The sequence below is a fragment of the Pipistrellus hanaki genome, assembly GCF_964339955.1.
Source record: "Pipistrellus hanaki genome assembly, chromosome: 2".
NCBI classification, from domain to species: domain Eukaryota; kingdom Metazoa; phylum Chordata; class Mammalia; order Chiroptera; family Vespertilionidae; genus Pipistrellus; species Pipistrellus hanaki.
In genome coordinates, this window is record NC_140504.1 from 28,520,484 (window position 1) to 28,547,597 (window position 27,114).

General features: G+C 41.3%; 1 protein-coding gene across 4 annotated transcripts in view; it reads right to left on the minus strand.

Moving 5' to 3' along the window:
* Window positions 1–27,114, minus strand: part of SLC7A14 (solute carrier family 7 member 14) — a 107,453-nt gene that overhangs the window by 59,483 nt on the left and 20,856 nt on the right. For 3 of the 4 annotated variants that reach the window (XM_084874121.1, XM_084874120.1, XM_084874118.1), the window contains exon 2: window positions 2,205–2,661. In XM_084874121.1, coding sequence (XP_084730247.1) covers window positions 2,205–2,508 — 304 coding nt within the window. In that variant the 5' untranslated portion in view covers window positions 2,509–2,661. Of the gene's footprint in view, window positions 1–2,204; window positions 2,662–20,799; window positions 20,872–27,114 lie in introns of those variants that run through there. The other variant, XM_084874119.1, reaches the window with a different exon arrangement.

Genomic DNA, 27,114 nt, shown 5'->3' on the forward strand with positions numbered 1-27,114 from the left:
CAAAAAACAAGAAACAATGGCAATAAATTACCTAACCTTACAACTCAAAAAGTTAGAAAGAGAGTGTAAGCAGAAGAAATGAAATACTAAAGATCAGAGGGGAGATAAATGACATAGAGACCAAAAACATAATACAAAAGATCAATAAAACCAAGAGCTGGTTCTTTGAAAGGATAAACAATATTGATGAACCTCTAGTCAGGCTCACCAAGAAGCAAAGAGAGAGGACCCAAAAAAACAAAATTAGAAATGAAAGAGGAGAAATGACAACAGACCCCACCAAAATACAAAGGATTGTTAAAAAATACTATTAACAACTCTATTCCAACAAACTGGACAACCTGGAGGAAATGAACATATTCCTAGAAAAATACAACTTTCCAAAATTCAATAAGGAAGAATCTAAAAATCTCAATAGGCCAATAACTATGGAAGAAATTGAAGCAGTCATCAAAAAGCTTTCAGCAAACAAAAGCCTGGGGCCAGATGGCTTCACAAGGGAATTTTACCAAACATTCAAGGAAGAACTAAAACCTATCCTCCTCAGACTATTAAAAAAAAAGTTCAAAAGGAAGGAACACTTCCAAGTTCATTCTATGAAGCCAGCATCACCCTAATACCAAAACCAGATAAAGACAACACAATGACAGAGAATTACAGGCCAGTATTCCTCATGAACATAGATGCCAAAATCCTCAACAAAATTCTAGCAAATTGGATCCAGCAGTACATCAGAAAGATCATACATTATGACCAAGTAGGATTTATCCCAGGAATGCAAGGATGGTACAATATCTGCAAATCAATAAACATGATACATAACATAAACAAATTGAGATATAAAAGTCACATAGTCATATCAAATGATGCAGAAAAAGCATTTGACAAAATCTAACACTCTTTCTTGATAAAAATTCTCTACTGGTAGGAATAAAAGGATCATACCTCAACATAATAAAAGCCATATATGTTAAACTCACAGCCAACATCATACTCAATGGGCAAAAACTAAAACCATTTCCCCTAAGAATAGGAACAAGACAGGGATGACCACTCTCACCACTCCTGTTCAACATAGTACTGGAAGTATTAGCCATTGCAATTAGACAAGAAGAAGAAATAAAAGGCATCCAAATTGGAAAAAAAAAAGTAAAGCTGTCCTTATTTGCAGATGACATGATATTGTGCATAAAAAACCTGAAAGACTCCATCAAAAAATTATTAGATTTAATAAACGAATTTGTGAGTCTCCCAATGGCTTTGTATTTCTAGCCTGGTTTTCTCCTGCTTGGGAGTCATAGTACCAAGTGTGAGGTTTATCAAATCCTAATCATATCAGATTTACTGACTTATTTTGCCACTCTTCCTATCCTTTATTTATAACGTATATCCTAGCTGAATTCACTTCCCTCTCCCTTAAAAGGTCCAACATCTCTTCCAAATGGACATGACAGGGAATAAAAAGTTGGGAGATGGTTTGGCACCAGAACAACTATTTGTATCAAAAAGCAGTGGAGCCGAAACCAGTTTGGCTCAGTGGATAGAGCGTCAGCCTGCGGACTGAAAGGTCCCAGGTTCGACTCGGTCAAGGGCATGTAGGGGCCGACTATCCACTGAGCCAAACCGGTTTCGGCTTTTTTTTTTTTAATATATATTTTATTGATTTTTTACAAAGAGGAAGGGAGAGAAATACAAAGTTAGAAATATCGATGAGAGAGAAACACAGATCAGCTGCCTCCTACTGGGGATGTGCCCTCAACCAAGGCACATGCCCTTGACCTAGTCGAACCTGGGACCTTTCAGTCCACAGGCTGACGCTCTATCCACTGAGCCAAACTGGTTTCGGCCCCACTGCTTTTTGATACAAATAGTTGTTCTGGTGCCAGGTTCGGGCACAGTAGGGGGTGTGCAAGAGGCAGCTGGTCGATGTTTCTTTCTCATTGATGTTTCTAGCTCTCTATCACTCTCCCTTCCTCTCTGTAAAAAATCAATTAAAAAAAAAAAAGCAGTGGAAAGGGTAGTTATTACATTTGAGCCAAAACTTTTCTCTGAACTCCTGGCAGTCCAGGCACAAAGGAAGCATGAAGACCACTCCTCTGTCACTTCCTACATCTCACCACTAAATACTCTAGAATCGTGGGTTGAACAGTCATAGGTCTGCAAGCATGCTTTCCACAGGCCTTTTGTTTCATGAAGACCCTTACCTGATAATATGGATGCAACAGCTGCAATGATGAAGGACACAATGACACCAGGTCCTGCCATTTCCTTGGCCACCAGGCCAGAAACCACATACATCCCTGTGCCCACACAGCTGCCAACGCCAAGTGAGATGAGGTCCACGGTGGTGAGCACCTGGGCTAGCTTGGTACCATGTGCTGTGGTGCCCCCTGTTCCCTCCAGCATGGACTCCACCGGTTTGGTGCGCAGGATCCTGGAGTGCATGGCATACCAGGAAGCTCCCCACTGTACCCGCCGGGGGTCCAGGGCGGCGAGGAAGCCACTCATCCTGAGTAGTAGGGGTTCTGGTGAAAGTCAACCGATGGAAGAGGGCTTTGGAAGCCTTAGTGGCTGCTTTTGGATCTCATTTAGTGCACAGGGATCTTCTTTTTAGGAAAGGTCCAGAGGGACCCAAAGCAGCCTTTTCCTGGGCATGAATGTCTGCAGGAAGAACACAAGAAAAGAGAAGATGAGACTCAGTGGGAAACAAGCCATTGCTTGGAGGCATGATTGGAGGTCCATATACTATGTACGCTGTGAGAGCTGGCCTATCCTGTGTACTCATATGTAGGAAGACTTCATTCCCCCTTGTATCCCCTTCAGTCCTGAATGACAGTCTGCAGTCTGCACTGTGTTGCACAGTTGTTTGGAAGATCATGATTTGAGTCAGGCACTGCCACTTACTCCTCTGGGACCTTGTGTAAGTTGCTTCACTTTTCTGTACTCGGGTTTCAACGTACAAGGTGGATAATAAAGTCTGCCTAGCGATTATGTGAAGATTAAGGTAGGGTATGTCTAAACCAAGCTTAAGACAATGCTTGGCACATGAAATGTGCTCCTTTGTTCAAACGTTAAGTATTTTTTCCCTGGCTTAGCCAAGACTTGGTCTGTGATTTTGGGGCATATCCTTTGGGGGCACAATATCCTCATTTTTTTTTTTTTTTTTTTTTTTTTTTTTTTTTTTTTTTACATAAGGATGTAAAATTAGACCTATGACTCTCGAGAGGGCCAGTGCCATTCCATGGGGTTGTTTTGGAACCTTGCTCTCAAATAAAATAAAATAAAATAAAATAAAATAAAATAAAAATGTTTCTTGTGTTGTACACACCCAAATATATTTCTTAATGAGCACATATTAGTCTAATAACCAGGAAAATACTTATAAAGACAAATCAAGATTAGTAAAACATTTCACAATTATTCTAATGTTTTAACATTATGAATGATGAGTATGGTTCTAATTTATCCATCCTTATTCATACAGACAATGTGTGAATTAAAGTAACCAATAGTTCCACTATTACAGATGAACACCATAATCCAAGTTTTCACTTGACCAAGTGAAAAATGTTTTGAACACTGTTTTGCTCTCAAAGACTAAGGATGGGGAAGCGGTCCTGGAATTTGATGGTGGGCCCCACAGATGCTGAATGTGTCGGAATATCTCATCAGGCATGCTTGTAGATGAAAATTCCGGTTATGGTGATCCGCATCTAAAACATAACTTTGTTTTACATATAAACACATGGGGTTTTGGGGGAAGGCCACTTTTAATATACAAGTTCATTGAATTTTTCAGGAAGGCAACTATAGAATAAATTGAAGGAAGATCATAATTTCTTTAGTTTGGAATTTAAGAGTTCTTCACCATTTCAGAACACCAGTGCCCCCTGGCAGTGCCATCATGGTATTGCCTCTCCCATGCTGCACATGTGGAATAGCCTGCCATTTGGAACTGGCCCATGTGTAGTATTTTTTCATGTGGTGCAATCAACTGACAACTTCATTTGGACATGCCTGAGTGTTTACATAGTGAAATATGTTATATACAGGCAGGTTATCTATGAATTTTGCTTTGGATATTAAAGAGGGGTGTGGCCAAACATTTATCACAAAAGTGAGGTGTTGGGTCTGATAAAACTATTGCATTAGATGATTTCAAAAGTGTTGTCAAGTTAGGTAATGCAAAGATTATATGAAGCTATTTTCTTTGGAAGCCAGAAGTGGTATAAAATCCTATAAAGAAAAATTTAAAGTATAGCTGAATATTGTACTGTGTTGATAGGCCTAGGACATTTACATTTATAAGTACCAGCCCATGTAATATACTAATATTAGTGAATACTCCTCAGTACTTAATGTAACACTTGTCTGTCTCTAAAGCCTTCAAACAGTACCTAATAAGAAGAATTGTGTGAAACATGGTTTACAGAAATTGGTTGATTAGCACACTGGTTAAATTTCCTCCTAGACTTGACAGTATTGCTCAATGATGTGTTTTAATTAACTTTTCAAAAATGTATTTTTATTGTTGAAAGTATTAAAGATGTTCTCCTCCCCCTCTCCCCCCCTCCCCCATGACCTCTTCTAGCCCATCCCTGGCCTTTACCACACTATTGTCTGTGTCCATGGGTTATGCATATATTCATATAAATTCTTTGGTTAATCTCTCCCCCGCCACCCCCCTCCAATCCCTCCCTCCTCCCCCACCTTTCCGCTGTGATTCATTAGACTGTTCCATGTTTCTGTGTCTCTGGATCTATTTTGTTCATCAGTTTATTTTGTTCTTTAGATTTGTTGTGCTTCAATTCTTAACAATACCTTAGGTATCAGTACAGTTTGATAGTGCCACTTTATATGCCAGAGTCATTTAAAAGCCTAGAGTGTCAGCATTCTTTTATTTATTTATTTTTTCAGATTTCTAGAAAATGTGTCACATTTATACCAGAGAAGCTGCAAGAACAACTGCTTTGCTTGCACTCTTGTGGGGAAATTCAGTATTATCTGCTTAATTTCAACTCAGCCAGCATATAATGAACATCTATTATGTGTCAAGCATGGTGTTAGGTTTAGGGGTGTGAAGATGTGGTACCGGTTGTCATGGAGCTTCCCATCTAGAATGGGAAGTGATGGAGAGCCAGATCACAATGCAAAGGTGGTCATATGCTTGTTTGTTTTTCTGAAAAGTCTTTTTGTTCCTATTATAAAGCATAGCATGGCTTTTTTTTTTCCTGCAGAAAAATCACACAATATAAACAATGAAATTGAGTGAGGAGAGACAAGGTAATACAATACACAGGTAGACAAATAGAACCAGATGGTTCAAGAGAAGAATAGGGGCTACGTTATGGGTTGAATTGTGATATCCTTAAATTAGGGGTGTCGAACTCAATCAGAGAAGGGGCCAAAATCTAAAATCCAGCCTAAATCGCGGGCTGAATGGTTTACTCAACAGTCATAAACTGACAATGTCATAAACTGACAGCGGAGTGCAGTGATGACAGCGCGGTGCGGGCCACATTGCAAGGCCTGGCGGGCTGGATTTGGCCCGCGGGCCTTGTGTTTGACACATGTGCCTTAAATGAATATGTTGAGACTCTAATCCCCCATACCTCAGAATTCGACCTTACTTGGGAATAGAGTCATTGCAGATGTAATTGGTTAAGATGAGGTCATCCTGGCATAAGATGGGCACCTAATCAGATTTGACTGGTGTCCTTATAAAAAGAGATTTGGACACAAAGCCACACACAGAGAGAGAACAAGATGTGAAGATGAAGATAAGGGTCAGGGTGACACATCTATAAGCCAAGGATTTCTGGAAAACCACCAGAAGTTAGAAGAGAGCCATGGAACAGATCCTTCCTCACAGCCCTGGGAAGAAACCAACCCTGCTGTCACCTGGATCTCTGACTTCCAGCCTCTAGAATGTGAGACAATACATTCTGTTGTTCAAGCTTATGATACTTTTTTACAGCGGCCTTAGCAAATGAATACAGGCTACAAAGGAAATCAAACAAGGTGATAAAGAGGTGCAGAGTCCCTGCAGTCATGGCATTGGCTCTTGAGTGATGAAAAGGAGCCAGTCATGCCAGGTGTCACTCTTCTTGCAAGGGGAGGGGGGGGAGGAGGAGGGTCCACAGGGAAGAGCCAGAGTGGCTGTTCTGAGAGTGGCTGTTCTGGGAACTGAGTGAGACTTGGACAGGGGGAAGGGGCGGATCTAAATGCTATGTACAGCTTTATGTGTGTTGACTAACATAACTGCCTTATAGATGAGGCAGTGAAGGTAGGGAGAGGTCCAATAACTTCTTGGAAGTCACCCAGCCCATAAAGGCAGAGCAAGCACTTGGCTCTGGGGTGTCCACTTGCAGAGCTTCTGTCCTCACTCTTGGCTCTCCTGACTGAGGGTCAGACTGTTGAGGGTCTCACAAACCAAGATGAGAGCCTTGAATCTAGATTCAGTGAAAAGCCATTGGAGGGGTTTATTCAGGCAAGTGACATGATGTGATGTATATTCTTTATTTTGTGTTTGTTTGTCAATCCTCATCCAAGGATATTTTTTCCATTGATTTGGAAGGAAAGGATTAGGGAAGGGAGGAGAGAGAATGAGAGAGAAACATTGATGTGAGAGAGACACATCAGTTGGTTGCCTCCCACAGAAGCCTGGAATCAAACCCAAAACCCTTTGGTTCACAGGTTGACACTCTAACTACTAAGCAAAACTGTCCAGGACAATATGATTTTTATTCTTAAAAGGCCATTGTAGCTGCTGTGTGAAGTTAACTGAGGAATCATGTGTGATGGTAAGTTAGTCCCAGGATGGATGTACAAAGGTGAGGGAGGTGTGCTCCTCCTGCTGAGGGTGGCCGTGGTTCTCCATCCTGGCTGCAAGGTGGAATTACCCAGAAATCTTTCACAAACACTGGTGCCTGCCCCAACCTCAGAAACCCCAACTTAACTGATCTAGATATACGGACTTGTTAAAGCCCCCCAGATGATTCTAGCAAGGCAGAGTTGGGGTCTACTGCTCTCCACCACCAGTTGTGACTAAAGTGCTGGGTGTGGAAAACCAGATATTGCTTGTGATGATTGATTTTTCTGTTTCAACCTGCCTGGGATTAGGAATACCAGTGGGTAAAATATTATTTTGGGGGTGTGTGAGGTTATCTCTGGAAGAGATTAGTGTTTGAGTTGGTAGACTAAGAAGACTGTCCTCATCAGTATGGGTGGTTATCATTCAATCCACTGAGAACAAAAAGGCAGAGGAAGGTGAGTTCATGGGTTCTGCTTGAGTGTAGACATCAATCTTCTCCTCTCCTTGGACATTGGTGCTCCTGGTTCCTTTCGGAGTCAGACTGGAACTTATAGCACCAGTCCCTCCTGATTCTCAGGCCTTCAGACTCAGACTGAATCACAGCACTGACTTTCCTGGTTCTCCAGCTTGCAGAGAGCTAGTGGTGGGGCTTCTTGGCCTCCACAACATGGGAGCCAATGCCTCTAAGAAATCACCTCATCTGTATCTGTACCTATTGATTCTGTTCCTCTGGAGAACCCTCATACACTGCCATTTCCCCCATGGGGCCACAAGTCGGACAGGTCCTTCCCGTTTCTCTCCCTGGACAGGTAGCTGGGTGACTAGGCAGCTGATTTCTCCTGACAGTGATTACAGAGGCTGTGCTGACTAGAGACACCCTCTGGAATACTTGTCCAGACCAGCCCTCATCACACACTTTCTAAAGGACACTGAGAAATGAACCAGACTTGGTGGAGAGGTGATGGTTTCTATTGACTAGACAATTTAGAACCGAGGTGAAGAGAACTCAAGTAGAACTAAAGTAGAGAGGCTGAGGATTCCTCCCTGACTCTGTCTTTCCTTCTGAGCACTTGCTTTACTGATACAAGCACGGGCTCAGGGCATCTTCTCTTTAGGTTGGAAATCTTACCGGAGAGAACAAAAAGTACAAGGGAAAACATGCTTCTCAGTGACTATTGGCAATATCCATATTCATTACCCCCAGATTATGTTCATCAGAGTCAGTTTTGGAAGCTTATTTCTGTAGTCTTTCCAGGATGAGTAATGAATGTGCATTGTGCTTTCTCCAGCACTTTAATTCCAGTTTCTCAAAATACTTCACAGCTTTACCTAAGGAAGGTTTACAAGGCCTCCGGGAGAAGAGAGGCATCATTGTGGTGTGTGCTGGGATGCTTGAGGGTTCAGTGGGCTCCAAGGATAATGACGATAAGAGCAGGTTTGGGTCAAGATGAAAATAATTGCAGCTTAGAAGTTCACTGAGGTAGGATTATCGAATTAGGTTGGAGTTGGATAGAGAGGAGAGGAGAGGAGAAGAGGCGGGGGGGAGGGGGAAGGAGAGGAGCAGAGAAAAGAGAAGCAAAGAGGAATGGAGAGGAGAGAAGTGGAGAGGGAAGGGGAAGGGTGGGGAGGGGAGGGAGACAGAGGATATCAAAACAATAAACAGTCCCAAATAATTCCTGCCTGATTTTGCAAATACACTGAGGGATTACAGAAATCCCTTTATGACATTCCCTTGAGTAATTGTCCAGCCTTTGCTGAAACATCTGGAGCAGCCAGGACCCTTGGCTGGACAGTTAAGATGGCTACAGAATTCTTCTCATCAGTGTCCCCTGGCGAGGCCAGGGTACAGTTAGAGTGCAAGGTGCCTGGTTTGATGAGGCCCACCAGGTGACTGCAGGGTCAGAAGGAGCCTTCTGAGGCCCATCCTCAGTCCTGTAACCTGGAGTCCTGTACTAACCCTCTCCCCTCCGGCCTCACTACTTTTCCTCCTCTGGGCTGAGCTCCTGGCTCCTTCAGGACGAAATTCAGCACCCAGGTTCTCTGGGTTCAAACTCTAGCTCTGCCCTTACTAGCTAAGTGACCCTGGGCAAAGCTTCGATATGTTCCAGTTTTGCCATCTATGAGATGGGATAATAAGGGTACTTAGCTCACAGGTGATGGCAAGGAGCGAAGGAGATAATCCGTGTGAAGCTGTCAGCTCAGTGCCCGGCACAGCCTGTGTGAGTGCTACGGGAGAGTTAGCTCAAACTACTCTGCTCTGGCACCTGACCAGGCCTCTTGGTCCCCTGCTGCTGACACCCTCTCCCGCCACCTCCACCTCCACAGGCAGCTCTCAGAGGACCCCTGGACTGCTGGCCAGTCTTCATCCAGGGTTTTTCTTTGCCAAAACTCCCCTGAGTATCTTCTGGCTGCAGACTGAACGCCCTGGTACTTTCACTGCCTGGGACTCGTGCTCACCCTTCTCACATTTACAGAGTGGCTTTCTCCTTCCCTGTGTTTTATCTAAAGGGGCATCTCAGCAGATTGGTTTGGGCCTTTGGGGGTTATATCTCCTCTCCTTCTTTTATACTCTTGACTTTTCTGCCCAAGATGCACACACACCATTGGGTGGCTGGGTTCACCTATAGTCACCACTGTATCCTTGAAAGCATGACCCCCTTCTGACCTTCCTGCCTGTGGCTCACTCAGCTGGAGTCTTTGACGGCAGAGGCTCTGCTGAGGTCCTTGCTTCTCTTGCTCTTCTAGTTCTTTCGAGCTTGCCTGATAAAGCTCTGTATTTGCCTGTGTGGCCCTCACTGTGGATGTGCTGGCCTGTCAGTCACTTTGACCTTACACTGGTGGTCAGATACAGGTCAGGTGTGAGTGAATCTCAGGGTGTGCCCATCCCTAACGAAACACCCTAGCAAATTGAATTGAGATCTGTGTCCTGGCAACTCTCTTCTGTTGTCCCCTGTTTTGCTCTTAGTGTCCGTGAAATTGAGGGCTAATCTGCTTACGGGAAATGTCTTTAAGTTTTTGCAGACAGCTGACGTATCTCTTGGAGTCTTATCTTTCCCAGACTAAACATCTTCAGTTCTTCAGCGACCAGCAGTGTTTTACATGTTACAGATTCTCGTCCAATCACATTCTGATTTGTTCTTGCAGCTTGCAGTGTATTATGCTTGGCATTTCTGGACCATGACAGAGTGGTTGGGAAGATGTCTTGCTCTGTGAGTGTGTGTGTGTACCTGACAAACATACAATGTTGGTGCCTGACAAATTCACTCAGATATACAATCGGCTTAAAAGCCAGGGTTTTTGATTTTCTAAATTACTGATCTCCCCAGTTATATCTTTACTAAGTGTTTGATAGATCAAACCCATTTCAATTATTATTATTCTTTTAAAAAATATGGAATGCTTCACTGATTTGTGTATCATCCTTGTGCAGGGGCCATGCTAATTTTCTCTGTATTATTCCAACTTTAATATATGTGCTGCCGAAGCAAACACTCAAGTGTTTTTTGATCACCCACCATATTACTTAACAATGTAATAACTGCTAGTCCAGTTATATTGTGTGTGGAATCTCAGATACAGCTGGCTTTGATTTGCTTGGAATGTCTCTAAAGGTGAGTTTGAATCTATGACAACTGAGCAGCTATGCAAAAGAGATCATACCAATTCCTCTTCCTCTTCCAAGCTTGTTGTTTCTTTGATTCTAGTAAGTTATTGAGTGCTTTAATCAGCTTTTGGAGTAACAAACAACCTCAAATTTCAGTAAGTCACAACAATGACACTTATCTCTTGTTGTGACTCTGCTCCAGGCTGTGGAGTGGCTTCAGGTCTTTCTGTCATTCTGGACTGCAAGTTGCCAAATGTCTGCTCATTCTGGATTCAGGCTGGAGAGTAGGCCCTACCTGACACTTGTGGTTCTCTCCTGGCTCAGGCCAAGAACAAGGACTGGTGGGAATGAGCAATGCCTCTTCTGCTTCTGGTGGAAGTGACATTTCCTCAGACTTCCCTTGGCTGAAATAAGTCAAATGACCAAGCCTGTAGTTAATAGGCTGGGTTGCATACCCGCTCCCATGGAAGACATTTTAGTCACATGGCAAAGGGCCAGGTTGTAATATATATATATATATATATATATATATATATATATATATATATATAGTTTATTTATTTTTTTTTACAGAGAGGAAGGAAGAGGGATAGAGAGCTAGAAACATCGATGAGAGAGAGACATCCATCAGCTGCCTCCTCCCCGGGGATATGCCCGCAACCAAGGTACATGCCCTTGACCGAAATCAAACCTGGGACCTTTCAGTTCGCAGGCCAATGCTCTATCCACTGAGCCAAACCGGTTTCGGCTGTATTCTTTTCTTATAAAGGAGGATGTGAATAGCTGTTACCACAATATAACTCATCTCATTGAGCCCATGCTATATACTAGGCAAAGCAATTGCATTTTGTTTTGAGGCTTGTTTCTTTCTTTCTGGAATGAGTAGATGTCTATGCATCTGAGGTATAAACTTAGGGACTCTGTTGTGTTTGTTCCTGTATTTCCACACCTAATTCTGTAAAGATATAAATATTGATTTTCTTTAACAACCAGTATAAATCCAAAATTCACCTGCTTCAAGCAGAACAAAACAGAAGTCATTTTATATTTATTTGCTTGAAATAAATAATTTAAAAACAACCTTAGGAGGATTGATTTTTACCTAGTCTGGGACAATATTTCTGCTTAAAAAATATTTCCCATTCTTCTTCCTTGTTTGTCAACACTCCAGGGATTGCGAATATCATCTGTTTATTTATTTGGCAGAAATTGTTGTGAAAACACTTTCAAGAGAATGTGTACCAGCGAGAATGTCTATTCAGCGAGAGAAGTGAGAGAAGCTTGTCCAGAGATCTGGTTATTTAGCACAAAGGTGCCACGTTTCTCCTCTAGCACTGGGTCAGGGAGGCACTCACAGCCTGACCTCACCTTCCACTCTTTTCTCCCACTGACCCCAGGTCCCAGATCGCAGGGCTCTGCATGATATCATGTGTGTTAACTACTTGGGCCTCCTCTCCTCTGATTTTCTATGAAACCCCCAACTCAGTATTGAATTGCCTTGCTCAGACTGTTTCACTCGCACAGGCTAGGATCTCATTAAAACCCTCCAAATGCTTTTATACCACAAAGAAAATGAAATCCTGATTCCTTACTCTAACCTATAGGGCACTATACATTATGGTGTCTACTTCATCTCCAAGTTCACCTCCCACCACCATTCCTCTTGGTTAAGCCACGCTGACCTCCTTTTGGTTCTTGAAACATAGAGAGCTCTTCCTTATTTCAAGGATTTTGCACTTGTTTCCTCTACCTGGAATCTCTTGCCCCAGGTCTTGGCTCTCTCCTTCTCATGATTGATTCTGATCTCAGCAGAAATGTCACCTCTGTGGAGGGAGACCTTCCTGTACAAGCTGAGCTAGAAGTAGCTCTTGTTTTTCATTCTCCTTCCCTCATGTCCTATCATCTATCTATCTATCTATCTATCTACCCATCTATCTATCTATCATCTATTATCTATCATCTATTTACCTACCTATCTATCTATATCTGACTATTTATCATCTACCTATCATCTATCATCTTTTATATTTTGAATAATTGAACAGCATTTGATATTAATTTGTATTTTCATTGTCTGTATCCTCCCTCTAGACTGTAAACTCCTTGAAGGTGTGGATTTTGTCTGTGTCATTTTTTGCTGACTCCCCAGTGATCACAGCAAGGGCTGGTACACTGTAGGTAATCAACAAACATTTGTAGAAAAAACAATTTCTCCATAGTACTAAAACAGAGTAATAGGCATAAAATATTTCTTTATAAAAGATACCTTTTACAATCAGAGTTTGTAATAATCCCTGCTATCTTGAGACATATATTGCAATATAAAATGACTTTCTTTGTTAATTACTCTTTGTGTATAAAATCAAAGAAGACAGAACCTTAGAAATAATTTGATTCAAATCTCAGATTTTACAAGTGAGAAAACTATTTTCATTGAATGCTTTTATATATCCTTTTGGAAAATTAAACAGTTTCTCTGACTATAAATAAATCATCTCTATATATTTTTATCCTTTTATATTCATTAAGTCAAGGAAAACAATTAAAAATTATAATACCATAATATTATAGTATTGAAATCTTTAATATGAAATTATTAAAATTTAGTTAAGGTTAGAGTTGTAATTTTTAATGTAGACATCCCACATAGTACTTTTTGATGTAGACATTCCATGTAGCTCCTTGGAGACCTCAAATAGTCTTTTACCCAATTAGAGTAATAAAAATCTCCTATATCACAGACTCTGACAGCCTAAGAATGTAATACGTTTTTGAAAAATGGAGCTCTGCTTTGCCCTCTTCATTTCTAGCATCAGAGTCTACTTTGAGGATGGCAACTACACAGGGTCTGGGAGCTGCAGGCCCCAGGGGTACACTCTGAATTCACAGCCCAGAGAATTCCTCTCTAGAGGCAGGTTTCTTCGACTATCATCAGGAAATCTGAAAGCGAGGAGAGCATATTTCAATGCCAACAACCCTAAGTCACAGAGGAATGCCAGATTTTACCTGGGGACTTGTAAAGGACTTTTCAACCTATAAGCTATTCAACTGAGAAGTGCTTGCTTCCAAGTGGCTGAGTTAAAAATTTCCCAGATTGCAATTTCTTAAGTTCAAAAGTATTCCTCACAGAGCACAGTAAAGTGCAACTGTTAATGCAAATACAAATAGTTAACAGAATGGAACAATACGTCCATTATCACAAGTATTCAAAGAAATACCAAATGAAAGGAGACATTTTCTCTTATTAATATGGCCAAAGGTCAAAATAAATAAAAATACTCGTTGCTGAGGAGGGGGCCAAAGAAGTAATAACGCATACACTGATGGTGGTGGGAGTGTGAACTGACATACATGTTTTTGAAAAGTAAATCTATCATGTGGAAATAATGAGGTGCAAAAAGTTTTTTCTCAAGGGCATCCTCTGCAGTTTTATGCATAGTGGTAAAAATTGGAAACAGCCTATGTGTTCAAAAATAGGAACAGAGTTAAATAAATTATAAGGCATTCAAGGAATAAAATAGTATGCAAACATTAAAATATTGTTCTAAAATAGTATTCATGTACATAAAAACTACTCAGTATATAATCAATTAAAGCTACTACAACAATAAAGAATATAGAAGTGTGCATGAAGTATGATCCAATTTCATTCATGTGCTAAAATATTAAAAGTATGGATCTAGGTATGGTGGCATTAGGAATGATTTCTATTTTCATCTTTTTTTTGTGGTCGCATGTATTCCTTTAAAATCAGGGGGAAAAAATTTTCAAAACAAAACAAAACAAAAGATCCCAGAATAATGAGCATGTGCCTTCTTTTGCTGAGATCATCAATGGTTTCCTTGTTGCTAAATTCAATGAATGCAATGAAGTGCTAACGCCCTTTTCTCTCTCTCTTGACCTGTCAGAGGCATTTAACACAGTCGCCCAAGTCCTCCTCACTCTCATTTCCTTTGATAGCAGTGAGGGCCATGGTTTGTGTGCATGGCCATATGCAAGTTACATGGAACTCTCCTATCATTCTTTTAGGAATAAGCCATTGTGATTTTCTTTTTCTTTTTCAGCATTACGGAATTTTAAAAGGAATAACACATCCTCCATAAGATTCTTACTGCTGGTACAGTTTTAGTTCTTAATATGCTGTCTACTATTAAGTGGAATCACAATGATATTTACATGTGACCATGTGTTAGACAGCATAAGTCAACATCAAGAAACCATTATGTTGATGCCTAGGATGGCTTTGCTTAATAGTGGTCTAAAGGGGGAAAAAGAAATTAAATGCTATTTAGCTCAACATGAAAAAAAGGGGAATCAACTTGAAGAATATAAATATGCCTTAAGGCAAAGGGTCAAATGGTTTATAAACTTTCAGGTTCATTTGGACTGTTTGGTTATCTTTATACTTTGACCCATGCTTGGAGTGGCCTGTCTGACACTGCTGTCATTGACCTCCTCCTTTCCCTCAGAAGACATCAGCCCAAATCTCACCTATTTTTTTTTTTTATCTCTCCTCTGGAAGAGATGGTCATGATGCCCAATGTTTAGAATTAGCCCAAAGAGAGCTCACTTTATTATGTTCTGCATCAGTGAGATCCATGAGCTCATGGACCTCTGTCCTTAATGTGCACTATCTCTCTAGAACCAAGTGGGATGGGAAGGAGGATGGGCCAAATCCGTATCATATTTTGACAACTGAAGGCTATCCCAGCAAATAACCCTCTGTGTTCAGAGTCTAGGCTTGAGGGTGCTTAGTCGAGTCCATCTGTCATAGGTAAGTGCTGACAGAATTAAGTCCTTCCTGCTTTTGGTCTGAGTCTGGCCAGGACCCACGTTCCATTTGGTTAGTGAGAAATCCCTGAATAAAAAGAAGTGAACTCTCCTTGAGGCACATCGTAGGACTGAAACAGTGCCCCATTAGTTTGAACTCTTGGTTTCATTCTGTTGTAAGTAGATAAAGGGTAAAATAGACTAAGAGGGAATATTTTATTACAGAGGCAAAAAGCTGAGATGTTAGATGTCTAAAATGCAAATCATCCTATATAATAAAAAGCTAATATGCAAAATTTCCCCTCCAGAGTTCTACTGACTGGGAGTTTGATCCCTTGCTATGATGTGTGCTGACCACCAGGGAGTGGTGTAGAATGAAGGAAGGCCCCAGCTGGGGCCAGGAGAGGGGAGGAAGGAAGGCCCTGATCAGCCCTGATCACCAACCAGGCCTAGGGACCCTACCCATGTACAAATTTAGTGCACCAGGCCTCTAGTACTGCATAAAAAAGAGTGTTTTCCTCTGTCTTCTATGTCTGCACATCTGAGGTAGAAATATTGACTCATGCTCTTCTATGTGCCAGATACTGCCCATATCTTATCTTGGATAACCTTTACTGTAAAGTTGCATCACTTACAGGATGCTTTCTAAGTACCAGACATAATTTTACATGATTAGTATATGTTCTTTTTACAACAACTCTGTGAGGAAAATATTACTTTTAACCACTTCCAAATTAAAGATGAGGAATATAGGGCACAGATTAGTCAAAGCATTTATTCAAAGTGACACAGCTACTAAGTGGCAGAGCTGAGATTTGAACCCAGGCAGTGCAGCTCCAGAGTGGTGGACCATTTAGGGCAGCCCAGTACTGCAGAGTTATCTGTGATGATGAAATGTTCTTGTGCTATCCAGTATGATAGCCATAGCCACATATGGCTATCAAGCATTGAAATGTGGCTAGTGCAACCGAATTTTAAATTTTATTTAATTTTAATTAATTTGAATTTAGATAGCCTTGTGTGGCTAGTGGCTATTATACTAGTACCAGACAACACAGCTGTCAAGTCTGTGCATAGTAACTTCCAAAATAACTTTATAATGGTGGTGGTATCCTTTACAGGACAGGACACTGGGGGATATAGCCAAGGCTCTAAAACTAGAATGTGGACATGCTAGGATGTCAGGTTCTAAAACCATATGCTTGGTCATCAGAGCTGCACCTATCCCAGCCCCCTTCCCTACAGCCCATCTATTCTCCTGACTCTTCATCTCTTTCCAAACAGGATCAGAAAGCATATCTTCCTTCCTCCACCCTATCGAAGTCTTTTTCCCTTCCTCTATTATTAATGCAGTAACAGTAGAACAGCATTTAGTGGCAAAACGTCATGCTACATGTGTGGGGGATGTGGCATGGCCCAGCAGAGCTTAACTGACCAAAGTGGAACAGTGTAACTTGGTAGTAGGTGGTGTACTCATTCTTAACATTCTTAAGAGCTTATCACAAACTGTTCTTTTGTTGTCTCTCTCGCTTATTCTTCCCTCCAATCTACCACAATTCTTCCATCCTTGGGAACAAAATGTATGCTGCATTAAAAAAACAGCCTTTGGTTAAAAGCATGAAAGTTTTATCTACTTCACATTTTACTATTTTACCTGAAATTTCCACAGCTTCCCCTAAATCCCCACCCCAAACTTCTTTTAATTAGGTTCACATTAGCTAATATTATTATTAAAGAAAAAATGTATAATCATTTATGGTTCGGGAGACTGTCACTGTTTCTTATGCATGGTTGTGGATAAACCAACCTTATATTAACCCCGGGTGAGCCAAGCACAGTGTCTTGTGCCCAGTAAGCTCTCAACAACTATTCAATTTTAATTGATTAGCCTTTCTTCTACCTTCCTTTAGTGACTTAGAACTGTTCTGAGTAGGAAATCTCACTTTAATCATCAGACATGAAGAGAGAAAACAGACCTCTGTTCAACAACAACAACAGAAAACTAAATTTAAAAACAGGTGCACCCGGCTGAAAGCACCCAGGCAATCCTTTTTGGCATCAGAAGAGAAGAAATGCTGTTACTTTGTCAGGTAGCAGCCTGCCCATCTGATCACCAAATACTATCGCTGTCTTATCTGGAGATGAAGACTCACCAGCTCCCAGACAAAAGGAGGCAGAATCTAATGTTTCCTTGTGGAGAGAAGTGTGCCATTATTTCCAGTGACCTGGAAAGCAGGAGTCTGCTGGCAAGCAGCTTGGGAAGAGGACTCTTTTAAGACGCTGAAAAAATGGGGAGAAAGGACATTTGTGGTTGGGTCTCCTTGGTGATCCTAATTCCCCTGTGACATACTCTGGACGTCTTGGATCTTACATGAGGTATGTAAGATCCAAGTACTTAAAAATCCAGAACATTGATGTAAATTAGTGTTCTTATTTCCACTGACTCATTTGGAAGCAATTAGTTCACAGGGTGGTATGAACAGAGAAGAGAGGCGTAAGGAGCAGGCATTTAATAATTTCTCAAAATATGATTTCTAGCATTTGTACTTTTAAACAGAAATTCTTTATACTCCTAAGCTACCTTCTGGAGCAATCCTACTGTCAAACAATGCAGTTCCCTGGTGTGCAATCAGAGGGGAGGCCCCTCACACTGATGGACAGCTGGCTCTAGAAGATGATATGTATGGATTAGCATTCACGTGTCCAATTTTTTTTCTCCCTGAAGTCTGGCCTTGAACTAGTATTGGTGGCAAGGGCTATAGGACCATGAATAGTACCACACGCTGGTGGACAAGGCATAGATCTCCATGGTCTTTGAAGTTAGACTCCCAGGGGTTCTCAGTCCTTTAGAACCAATTGAGTCAACGGAGGAACTTCTAAAAATGACAACGCCAATTTCAGTATTAAGAAATTTGTATTTAATTGATCTGAGGTGAGAACCTGACATCAGTGATGTCAAAGGGATCCCAGGTGATCCCAAAATGTAGTCACGGCTGAGGTCACCTGGATGGGGCAACTAGCAACCTCAGTTTATCTCTTTCACTATAACCATCCTAGTGAGTGTGAAGTGGCACCTCATTGTGGTTTTGATTTGCATTTCCCTAATAATTAATGAGCATCTTTTCATGAGCTTATTGGTCATTTGTATATTTCCTTTGCCCATTTTAAAGATTAGGTTGTCTTTTTATTGTTGGTTGTAAGAGTTTTTAAAATATATATCCTGGATACTAGAGCCTTATCAGATATAAGATTTGAAAATATTTCCTCTCATTCTATGGGCTGTCTTTTCACTTTCTTGCTGGTATCATTGTAATGCGAAAGTGTTTAGATTTAATGTAGTCTAATTTATTCATTTTTCTTTTGTTGCTTATGCTTTTGGTGTCGTCTGTAAGAAATTGTTGCTTAATCCAAGGTTACAAAGATTTATGCTTATGTTTTCTTCTAAGAGTTTTATAGTTATAACTCTTACACTGAGGTATTTGATCCATTCTGAGTTAATTTTTATATATGCTATAAGATAAGCCCAACTTCATTCTTTTGCATATGGATATCCAGTTGCCTCCATACCACTTGTTGAAAAGACTATCCTTTCTCCATGTAATTATCTTGGCACCTTTGTCAAAATCTATTGCCCATAAATGTAAGGGTTTATTTCTGGACTCCCGACTCTTCCTCTATGCTTTACTGCTCATTGGAGCAAATCTAGCATTATTAGCCCCCATCGACTGAATGCCAGTGTGCTTCCCAATATAAACAACTCATAAATATCTAGAACACCAGGAAGCAATGCTCCTGAGGGGTGTTCTAGATATTTATGAGTTGTTTATATTATTCTAGATATTATGAGTTGTTTATATAAAATTAATGTACATTAATTCTCTAAATTTTCCTTCTGTACCCTTCAACCTATTCCTTTCTCTGACTCCCCTAGCCCATCTCCCACATAACTAAAACACGTTTCTTTTCCAGGCTATTCCTCCCTTGAACACTTTCAATGGCTCTTGATGCCCTGTGAGCTGAAGTTCAAACTTTTCAACATGGCCCATCAGCTCCACACCCTCCAGCTTGTCCTGCACGTCACCTGGCCTATGGAACAGGCCTTGCCGCTATTTACTGCCCCTCCATCAGGCACACCAATGGCCCTTTGGAAATCGCATTCATCCCTCAGAACCAGCTCCGTCAGCCTTGTGGTCTGGCAGCCTTGTGGGTCTCTTCTCCAGCTGGTGGTGCCCTGCCTTGAGCTCCCAGCGTGTCTTCAGGAGACCTCTGAAATGTCAGAGCTGGATTCTCTTTCTGCCAGTGGCCCTAAGTGCCCTGCCTTGTTTACCTTGGCATCCCCAGGGTCCATCTCCCTGCTAAGCACACTGCCTGGCCACTGTTGACGGCCAGTGAATTTTGGTGGAGAGAACGCAGTGCTGTAAGTTCTTCCTGAGGGAATTCTCCAGTTCTCTGGAGACACTGATTAGTCTTGCAGCTCATAAAGATTTACTGCCATTTATTTATATAATACACATGCCTATATTTGAGAAGAAAGACAAGGTCTGTCTGCCCGCGTAGTTCTAGGGAGTAGGGAAAGATGCTCCCAGTTTAAAACTCATCATCATCATCATCATCATCATCATCATCATCACATCATTATCATCATCGTTATCATTAGCAGCAGCAGAAAAATCTTACAAATACTAAAAAATTCTCTAATGGGGCAAAACCTTTTTGTTCCATAAGGAAAGAGGCAGTTAAACCCCAAGTGCCCCACGTGAAATATTCAGTGGAAACGTCCGATGGAAGATAAGCAGAGGCTATAGAGAGACGAGGCATCCCCAGGTTCCACCTCCCTGCAAAGCGCAATGGCTGGGGACCTAAAAGAAGCTACAGTGCGGGGGTGTCTGAAGAGAGAACAGTCGAGAGAATATATTTGTCTGCAGTGGCAACTGCTGTCTTTAAGTGACTTGTTTGCAAACATTGTCACTGGGAGTCAACCCGGATACCAATCCTCCTGTGGCAGCTCTGATGCCCAAGCTATTGTTCAAATGTGTTTTGCATGATTTGATATTTTAAAATTATTCTTTTTCTTTCTAAAATTAATGTACATTAATATTAAATCTTGAGAAATCTGGCTAAATAAAAAAGAAGCAACATCCATCACCATGAATTCCACTTCCTACAGATGGCACTGTGAATGTTCAAGGGCACACACTTCCAGTCACTTCGTTTCTCTCCAGTATTTAACCTCTCCTCAGTATGACTCTGATAGTCATTGGGGAAAACTGCACATTTCAGAACTGAATTATAAAAAGGCGAGCACAAGAAGAGGCTAAATGAAGAATGTTGAGGAGTTTCCCAGCTCTCCTCTGTCTGGGGACTGTGCCGGGTACAGCCAGGAGTGATTAGAGTATTGATTCTATTACATCTTGCCCTGCACTGCTGTGACGTCAGTAATGTAATTCAGCATGGCCAGAATGAAATTAACCGTGAGTCAGATGGCAGCTCCTGGCTTTTTAAGCTAAGGAGAAATAGATTTTGTCAAGGTTTATTAATTCAACATTTTCCCTCTATGTCTGTGTTTCATTTATTCAGAATGAAGTCCAAGGGGGCTATGTCGAAACCTCACCTTAATTGATGGTCAGCATTTCCTTCCCCCGAATGAAGGCTTTTACTCCAACTCCACAAAAGGCCAGCGCTGGGCCTGGGCAACCTCTCCAGCACGGCTCCCCTCCTCTCCCACAGCATTCACCCACTTCAGCCTTCATGGGTCGCAGCTGCCCTGACCACAGCCTCTGCTTGACCCCATGGTGGATGCTGCTCGGAAAACCCAGCCCTGAGCATCACCTTTCTGTTCAGGAACCGCCAGCAGTTCCCTGATGCAAAACAAATGAAGTTCACGCTCTTAGCAGTTTACTTGTCTACCTTTCCAGTCATATATTCTGTTACTTTCACATGGCTCCTGTGAAAGTAATCTCTGAAGGGGCTGTCAAGTGCTTTGAAAAATATTTTGTTTCTTTAGCTAATTAGGAAAGTTATACTTTCATAACCCTCATTGTAGACAGTTTGGAAAGCCCAGGGAGTGAAAAGAACAAATAATAATTACCTCTATCGTACTGCCTAAAATTAGCCACTTTTACTAACATGTTGGTGCAAAATGGTCCAAAACTATGTTCAAGCTGCACATGCAATATTGCATTGTGCTGTTTCTACTTATTATGCTATGGACACTTTTCAGATCATTGAAATAGTCTTTTAAAATACAATTTGAATGGTTGTTCAATGTTCCATTACATAGTTGTAATCATTCATCTATTGCTGGTTTTGTTAGACTTTTAGGTTTCTATTAAATTTTAACTATTATAAGTAAATTTGCTTGCACATAAATCTTTAACCACATTATTGATGTTTGCTTGGAAGAGATTCCTAGAAGATGGTACCACATAACTCGTCTGCCTATTATTTTAATAACTGGAGTATTTGTTTTATCTCCCCTACCAAATATGTGCCTAACCTGTGCCAACTGGCGAAAAGTTCTGCCCCTGGTAGGTGCACTACAAATGATGCTCAAATTAAAAGACAGTTCTTCTTCCTGTGTCTCGATTTCCTTCAGCAGTTTCTTTCATTTGTAAAATAGAGGCGTCATTAGACATGTCATTCTATGGCTTTTGTGGCTTCAGAATTTAGGTAATAACATACCAAGGACGTGATATTCACAAATAGTTGCTATCACAGTCCATTTCCTGTCTAGGTCACTGATTTCCTACAGGGCTCAGGATGGCCTGCAGCCTAGCTATTGGGACCAATAGGGAAAGGTGGGAAGTCCATGATATTTGCATTCTCTCAAACCTTGCTTCAATTTCTCCTCTGTGTGACCTTGCACAGAGGGTCTTAGCAGCTCTGGATTTCAGGTCTTCTTCTGTAAATCATGCCATGCCTACTTTGCAGGGTCGATGGGAGGATTACATCGGATAATTGTGCAGAGCTCTGTAATAGTGGGCTTTAATTGTCATAGCTCTTATTCTAATACATGCTTCAGCAAATCACTTAAGGATCCTGTGCCCTGGATGGTGACACAGACGTTTGACATATGAGGGTTATTCTTCGAGGGAGGCATTGATCCTCTTTTTCAACATGGGCACAGTGAATGGTGAATTAGCATATAAGCCTGTTTTCTGCCTGTGTCCTTTTAATAGCAGAATCTAGACACAGGGTGTTCCTCAGAAAACCTAAAGGAAGTAGGTATTGGATTTGCCCCTTCTCAGACAGATACAGACACACCAAAGGAAGCCAATTCTTTGAATTGTCAGGAAAATTATATCCAGATTGACATTATACTTACTGAAATAGAGCCTACAGGGCTCTCCCTCACTCCCATCACAGCCTTTGTAACAAAAGTAAAATCAAAACCACTAAGGTACTAAGGGGAAAAACAAAAAAAGACCCTGGAAGCACCCAGAGGAATAAATTAATAAATGGGAGCTTCTTTTAAGAAAGAGTGTTCTTGGGGCCTTTCTAGTCCCTTAAGAAATTCTTTTTTTTTCACCCATCTCTCAGTCCTAACCAGTCAGAGAGTTGGGCCAGGCTTCCTGTGGGCACACTGCCTGATCTTGCTCGTGGTTCTGGGTGGGTTACAGAGCACAAGTCTGTTCACGGTATTTCTGTACGAACTCCTTGCTTTTGGGGGGATGATCTGGTTGGTCCCTTTCCTGAGTATAGGCTGTCCAGGACTTTCTAAGGGGATGTGTTATGAGGGTTCACTGGTAAGTTCATCCTTTGGAACGTGGAGCCCACTTTCCCACATAATAATGGGCTGTTCTACTGCTCAGCTGAGCTTAGTCCACAGGGGGAGGACGGGGAGATGTAGGTATCCCATTAGTAGAGTCAGAGAGGCTGAGCTGGATCCAGTAAAGGAGAAAGTGTGGCTGGGGAGGGCTGGGTTATAAGGAATATAAGTGTTTGCTACCTGTGCATTGCTCAGATCCTTATGCCTGTGTCTCAGAGGAAAGGGCAGAACCTTGCCCTCTAGAGGAGCTTGGCCTGGCCTCCTTTCTGAAGTGGCACTGCCTTTGTGCCACCCCCCTTCCAGCTGCTGGGCCCCAAGGCTCATTCTGAGCAGCTGGATTTAGGGTCTGGGAGTCTTCAACATGAATCTTTATGTTAACAAACTGCTAAAGAGATATTTTTTGGGGGGCTAAAAAAGGTCAAATGGCTAGATTAACACATGCTATGGTTATAAATATAAAGTGCACACTTAGAGACACCTCTACCACTTACTGGCTGTGTGATCTCAAAGAAACTCCAACTCTTCAAGCTTTAGTTTTCTCATGTGCCAACTGGGACTGTCTTACAGGGTTGTTGTGAGCAATTATATAAAATAATATATGTAAACTCTATCACAGTCCAGGCACTTTGGAATTGCTAAAGCAATAAATCCAGACAAACCCGCAAGCCAACCTTTCTCTTATTTAAAATACTAGAGGCCTGGTGCATGAAATTCATACACCGGAGGGGGGTCCCCTCATCCCAGCCCGCACCCTCTCCAGTCTGGGACCCCTCATTATACTTATTGAAATATAGGCTACAGGCTGTCCCTCACTCCCATCACAAGGGATCGGGCCTAAACCAGCAGCCGGACATTCCTCTCACAATCCGGACTGCTGGCTCCTAACAGCTCACCTGCCTCCCTGCCTGATCACCCCTAACTGCCTCTTTCTGTTGGCCTGATCTCCCCTAACCACCACCGCCTGCTGGCCTGGTCGCCCCCAACTGCCCCTCCCCCACTGGCCTGGTCACCCCCAACTGCCCCCTCTGCTAGCCTGGTCATCCTTTACTACCCCCCCTGCCGGCCTGGTTGCCCCACGCAGCCTGCTGTTCAGTCATTTGGTCATCATTCACTAACCCCCCTGGAGGCATTGTTGCCCTAGGTAGCCTGTGTTTGGTCATCTGTCTGGTGGTTTTGGTTGTGATGGCCCCTGGCTTTTTATATATTAGGATTATGGCTTCAAGCCAGAAAGTTTTCAATCAGCCTTCATTTGAAACTATCTCTGAGTTATGTAATTCTATATTGATTTTAGGAACAGTACATCTGGAGTTGCCTAATTTTGTTACGGAGAGAAGTTCAATCTAATTTATCAAATCTTATCAACAAGTGCTGATTTGCATCAATCATTCTGGTGGGTGCTGGGGCAGGAGATGAGGGGGATAAGGCCCCAATCCTCAGAGATCTCATGTTTAGTTGCTGTCATCTGTGTAGTAGAAATGTCATTAGACGGGGGATGTGGAACAGAAGAAAGTATGACCTGGTGGATAAGATTGGAGATCGGCCTCTAAGTACCACCATTCAAATCCTGGTTCTGTCACTGTCCAGCCATGTGATCTTGTAACTTGAGCTCCTACATCTGTTTGATTGTTTTTCTTCTGTAAAATGGGGTAATGCTAGCATGTTCCCTAAAAGTATTACTGTGAGGATTAAATGAGATGATCCATGGAGCTTGTTTAGAAAATGCAAGTTGATGGTATCAGTAAATATTTATTACTATTTATTGAGAGGCAAGAGCCCTGAATTCTAATCCTGCCTTTCTTACTAACAGTTTTCTAATCTTGGGCAAGACTCGCACCTCTGAATTAAAATGGAAGGAAAGATATCAACCTGTTATAGAATATATCACTTGTGAATATGTCCTCCTATTCAGTGGGTTGTCTTTTTGTTGTGTTAAAGCTTTCCTTCAGTGTACAGAAGCTAGATGAAGTCTCCTTTGTTTATTGCTGCTTTTGTTTCCTGGCTTGAGGGGACATATCTAAAAGGTATTACTCAGGCTGATGTTAGTTTACTGCCTATGTTTTCTTAGAGGAGTTTTATGGTTTCAGGCCTTACATTTAAATTTTAACCCCATTTTGAGTTTATTTTTGTGTATGGTGTAAGAGAGTGGTCTTGTTTCATTTTTTTTTTTTTTGGTGGGGAGAGGTGGATCTGTCCAGTTTTCCCAACACCAGTTGTTAAAGAGACTTATTAATCTAGTGTATATTTTTACCTCCTTTGTCTTAGATTAGTTGACCATATAAGCAAAGGTTTATTTCTGGGCTTTGTAGTCTGTTCCATTTATTTATGTGTCTGTTTTTGGGCTGGTACCATACTGCCTTAATATTATAGCTTTGGATATCCAAAATATATATAAGAAACTCCTACAACTCAATAAAAAAATAAACAATCCAATTGAAAAATGGGCAGAGGACATGAAAAGACATTTTTCCAAAGAAAATACAGGGATGACCAACTGGCTTATGAAAAGATGCTCAACATTACTAATCATCAGAGAAATGCAGATCAAAACCACAATGAGTTACCACCGCACATCAGTCATAATGGCTATAATTCAAAAATCAACGAATAACATGTGTTGGCAAGGATATGGAGAAAAAAAACTAAGATTTTTGAGATTCCTCCAAAAAACTAAAAATAGTTAGTTCGTAACATGACCAGCAATTCCACTTCTGGGTATTTACCCAAAGAAACTGAAAACACTGATTTGAAGATATTTGCAGCCCTATGTTCACTGCAGCATTATTTACAATAGCCAACACATGGGAGCAACTTAAGTGTCCAGAAATAGATGAATAAATAAAAAAGATGTAATACACACACACATACATATATATACACACACACATACACACACACAGAAATTTTATACAGCAATAAAAAAGAATGCCAAAATCAAAGGCTAACATGGGCCAAACAAATGAGGTATGCGGCCTGCGGGCTGCGGGTTTGACATGCTTAGTCTAGAGGCTATTAAGCTGAGTGAAATAAATCAGGCAAAGAAGAAAAATACCATGTCGTTTCATTTATGTGTGGAATCTAAAACAAACAAACAAACAAAAGAAAACAAAAACAGACTCATAGACCCAGAAACCTAAGGGATAGTTACCAGAAAGGGTGGGAAGATGAGTGAAAAAGTGAAGGGGAATATAGTCAACTAGAGGCCTGATGCACAAAATTTGTGCAAGGGGCTTGGTCCTTGCAGCTCTGGCTTTGTCCGGGAGGTAGTCCGGACAGTTGTTCTGCTGTTCGGTCTAATTAGCATATTAGCTTTTTATTATATGGGATAATATTGTGTGTGATATGTTTACACGGTGAGAAATGATTCCTAGAATTAGTGGGGATGATCACATTGTGAGGTATAAAAATGTTGAATCACTATATTGTACCCCTGAAACTAATATAAACCAATATAAGATTGTATACCAACTACACTAAATAAAATTATTTTTTTAAAGGGAAGGAAAGAGGTACTGTATTGGCTGGGCTGGTCCATCCTGACTCTCCAGGGGAAATTGGGCTGTACTACTACTCAGTGGAGTACAGGAGCTTCCCTGGGCCATGTCAGTACTTCCCTGTCCTGTGGTTAAAGCTTTGGGAAAGTGCAACAGTCCAATTCAGACAGGGCAGCCAAAGCCTTGGTGTTTAGAATATAACATTTAGGAAACAAAAGGGTGGTGTGGGAGGGATTGACTACGTAAATTTCCTCTCAGATTTATAATTCTCAAGTTCTAAATCCCCATTCTACTTCTAGCCTGCTGTGTTTTGTACACTGAGGTACCTGGGCAACTAGCCAGTTTTATTTTAAGATCCCTCTGGCCGATGTGAATAGCACAGTAATAAGACGGTGTGGCTGGAAATGAAATAAAATTCACTTCCTATGAAAAATGTCAAATGACAGAGTTAAACATGATGTTTTGCCTACAATGTCATTCTGAATGGAGAATTACAAAGTTGGATTTCAATGACGGGGCTTTTTTGGTGGCTATAAATATAAGGTTATAGTATGAGAATGGCTTGTTTAAGCTTCTTCTTACACCTTAAACAGAAGGAGTGGCAATTCCTTCCTGTTATAATAGTGCTTAGTCCTGGTATAAATAGTTCTCCCTCTGTGTGGCCCTG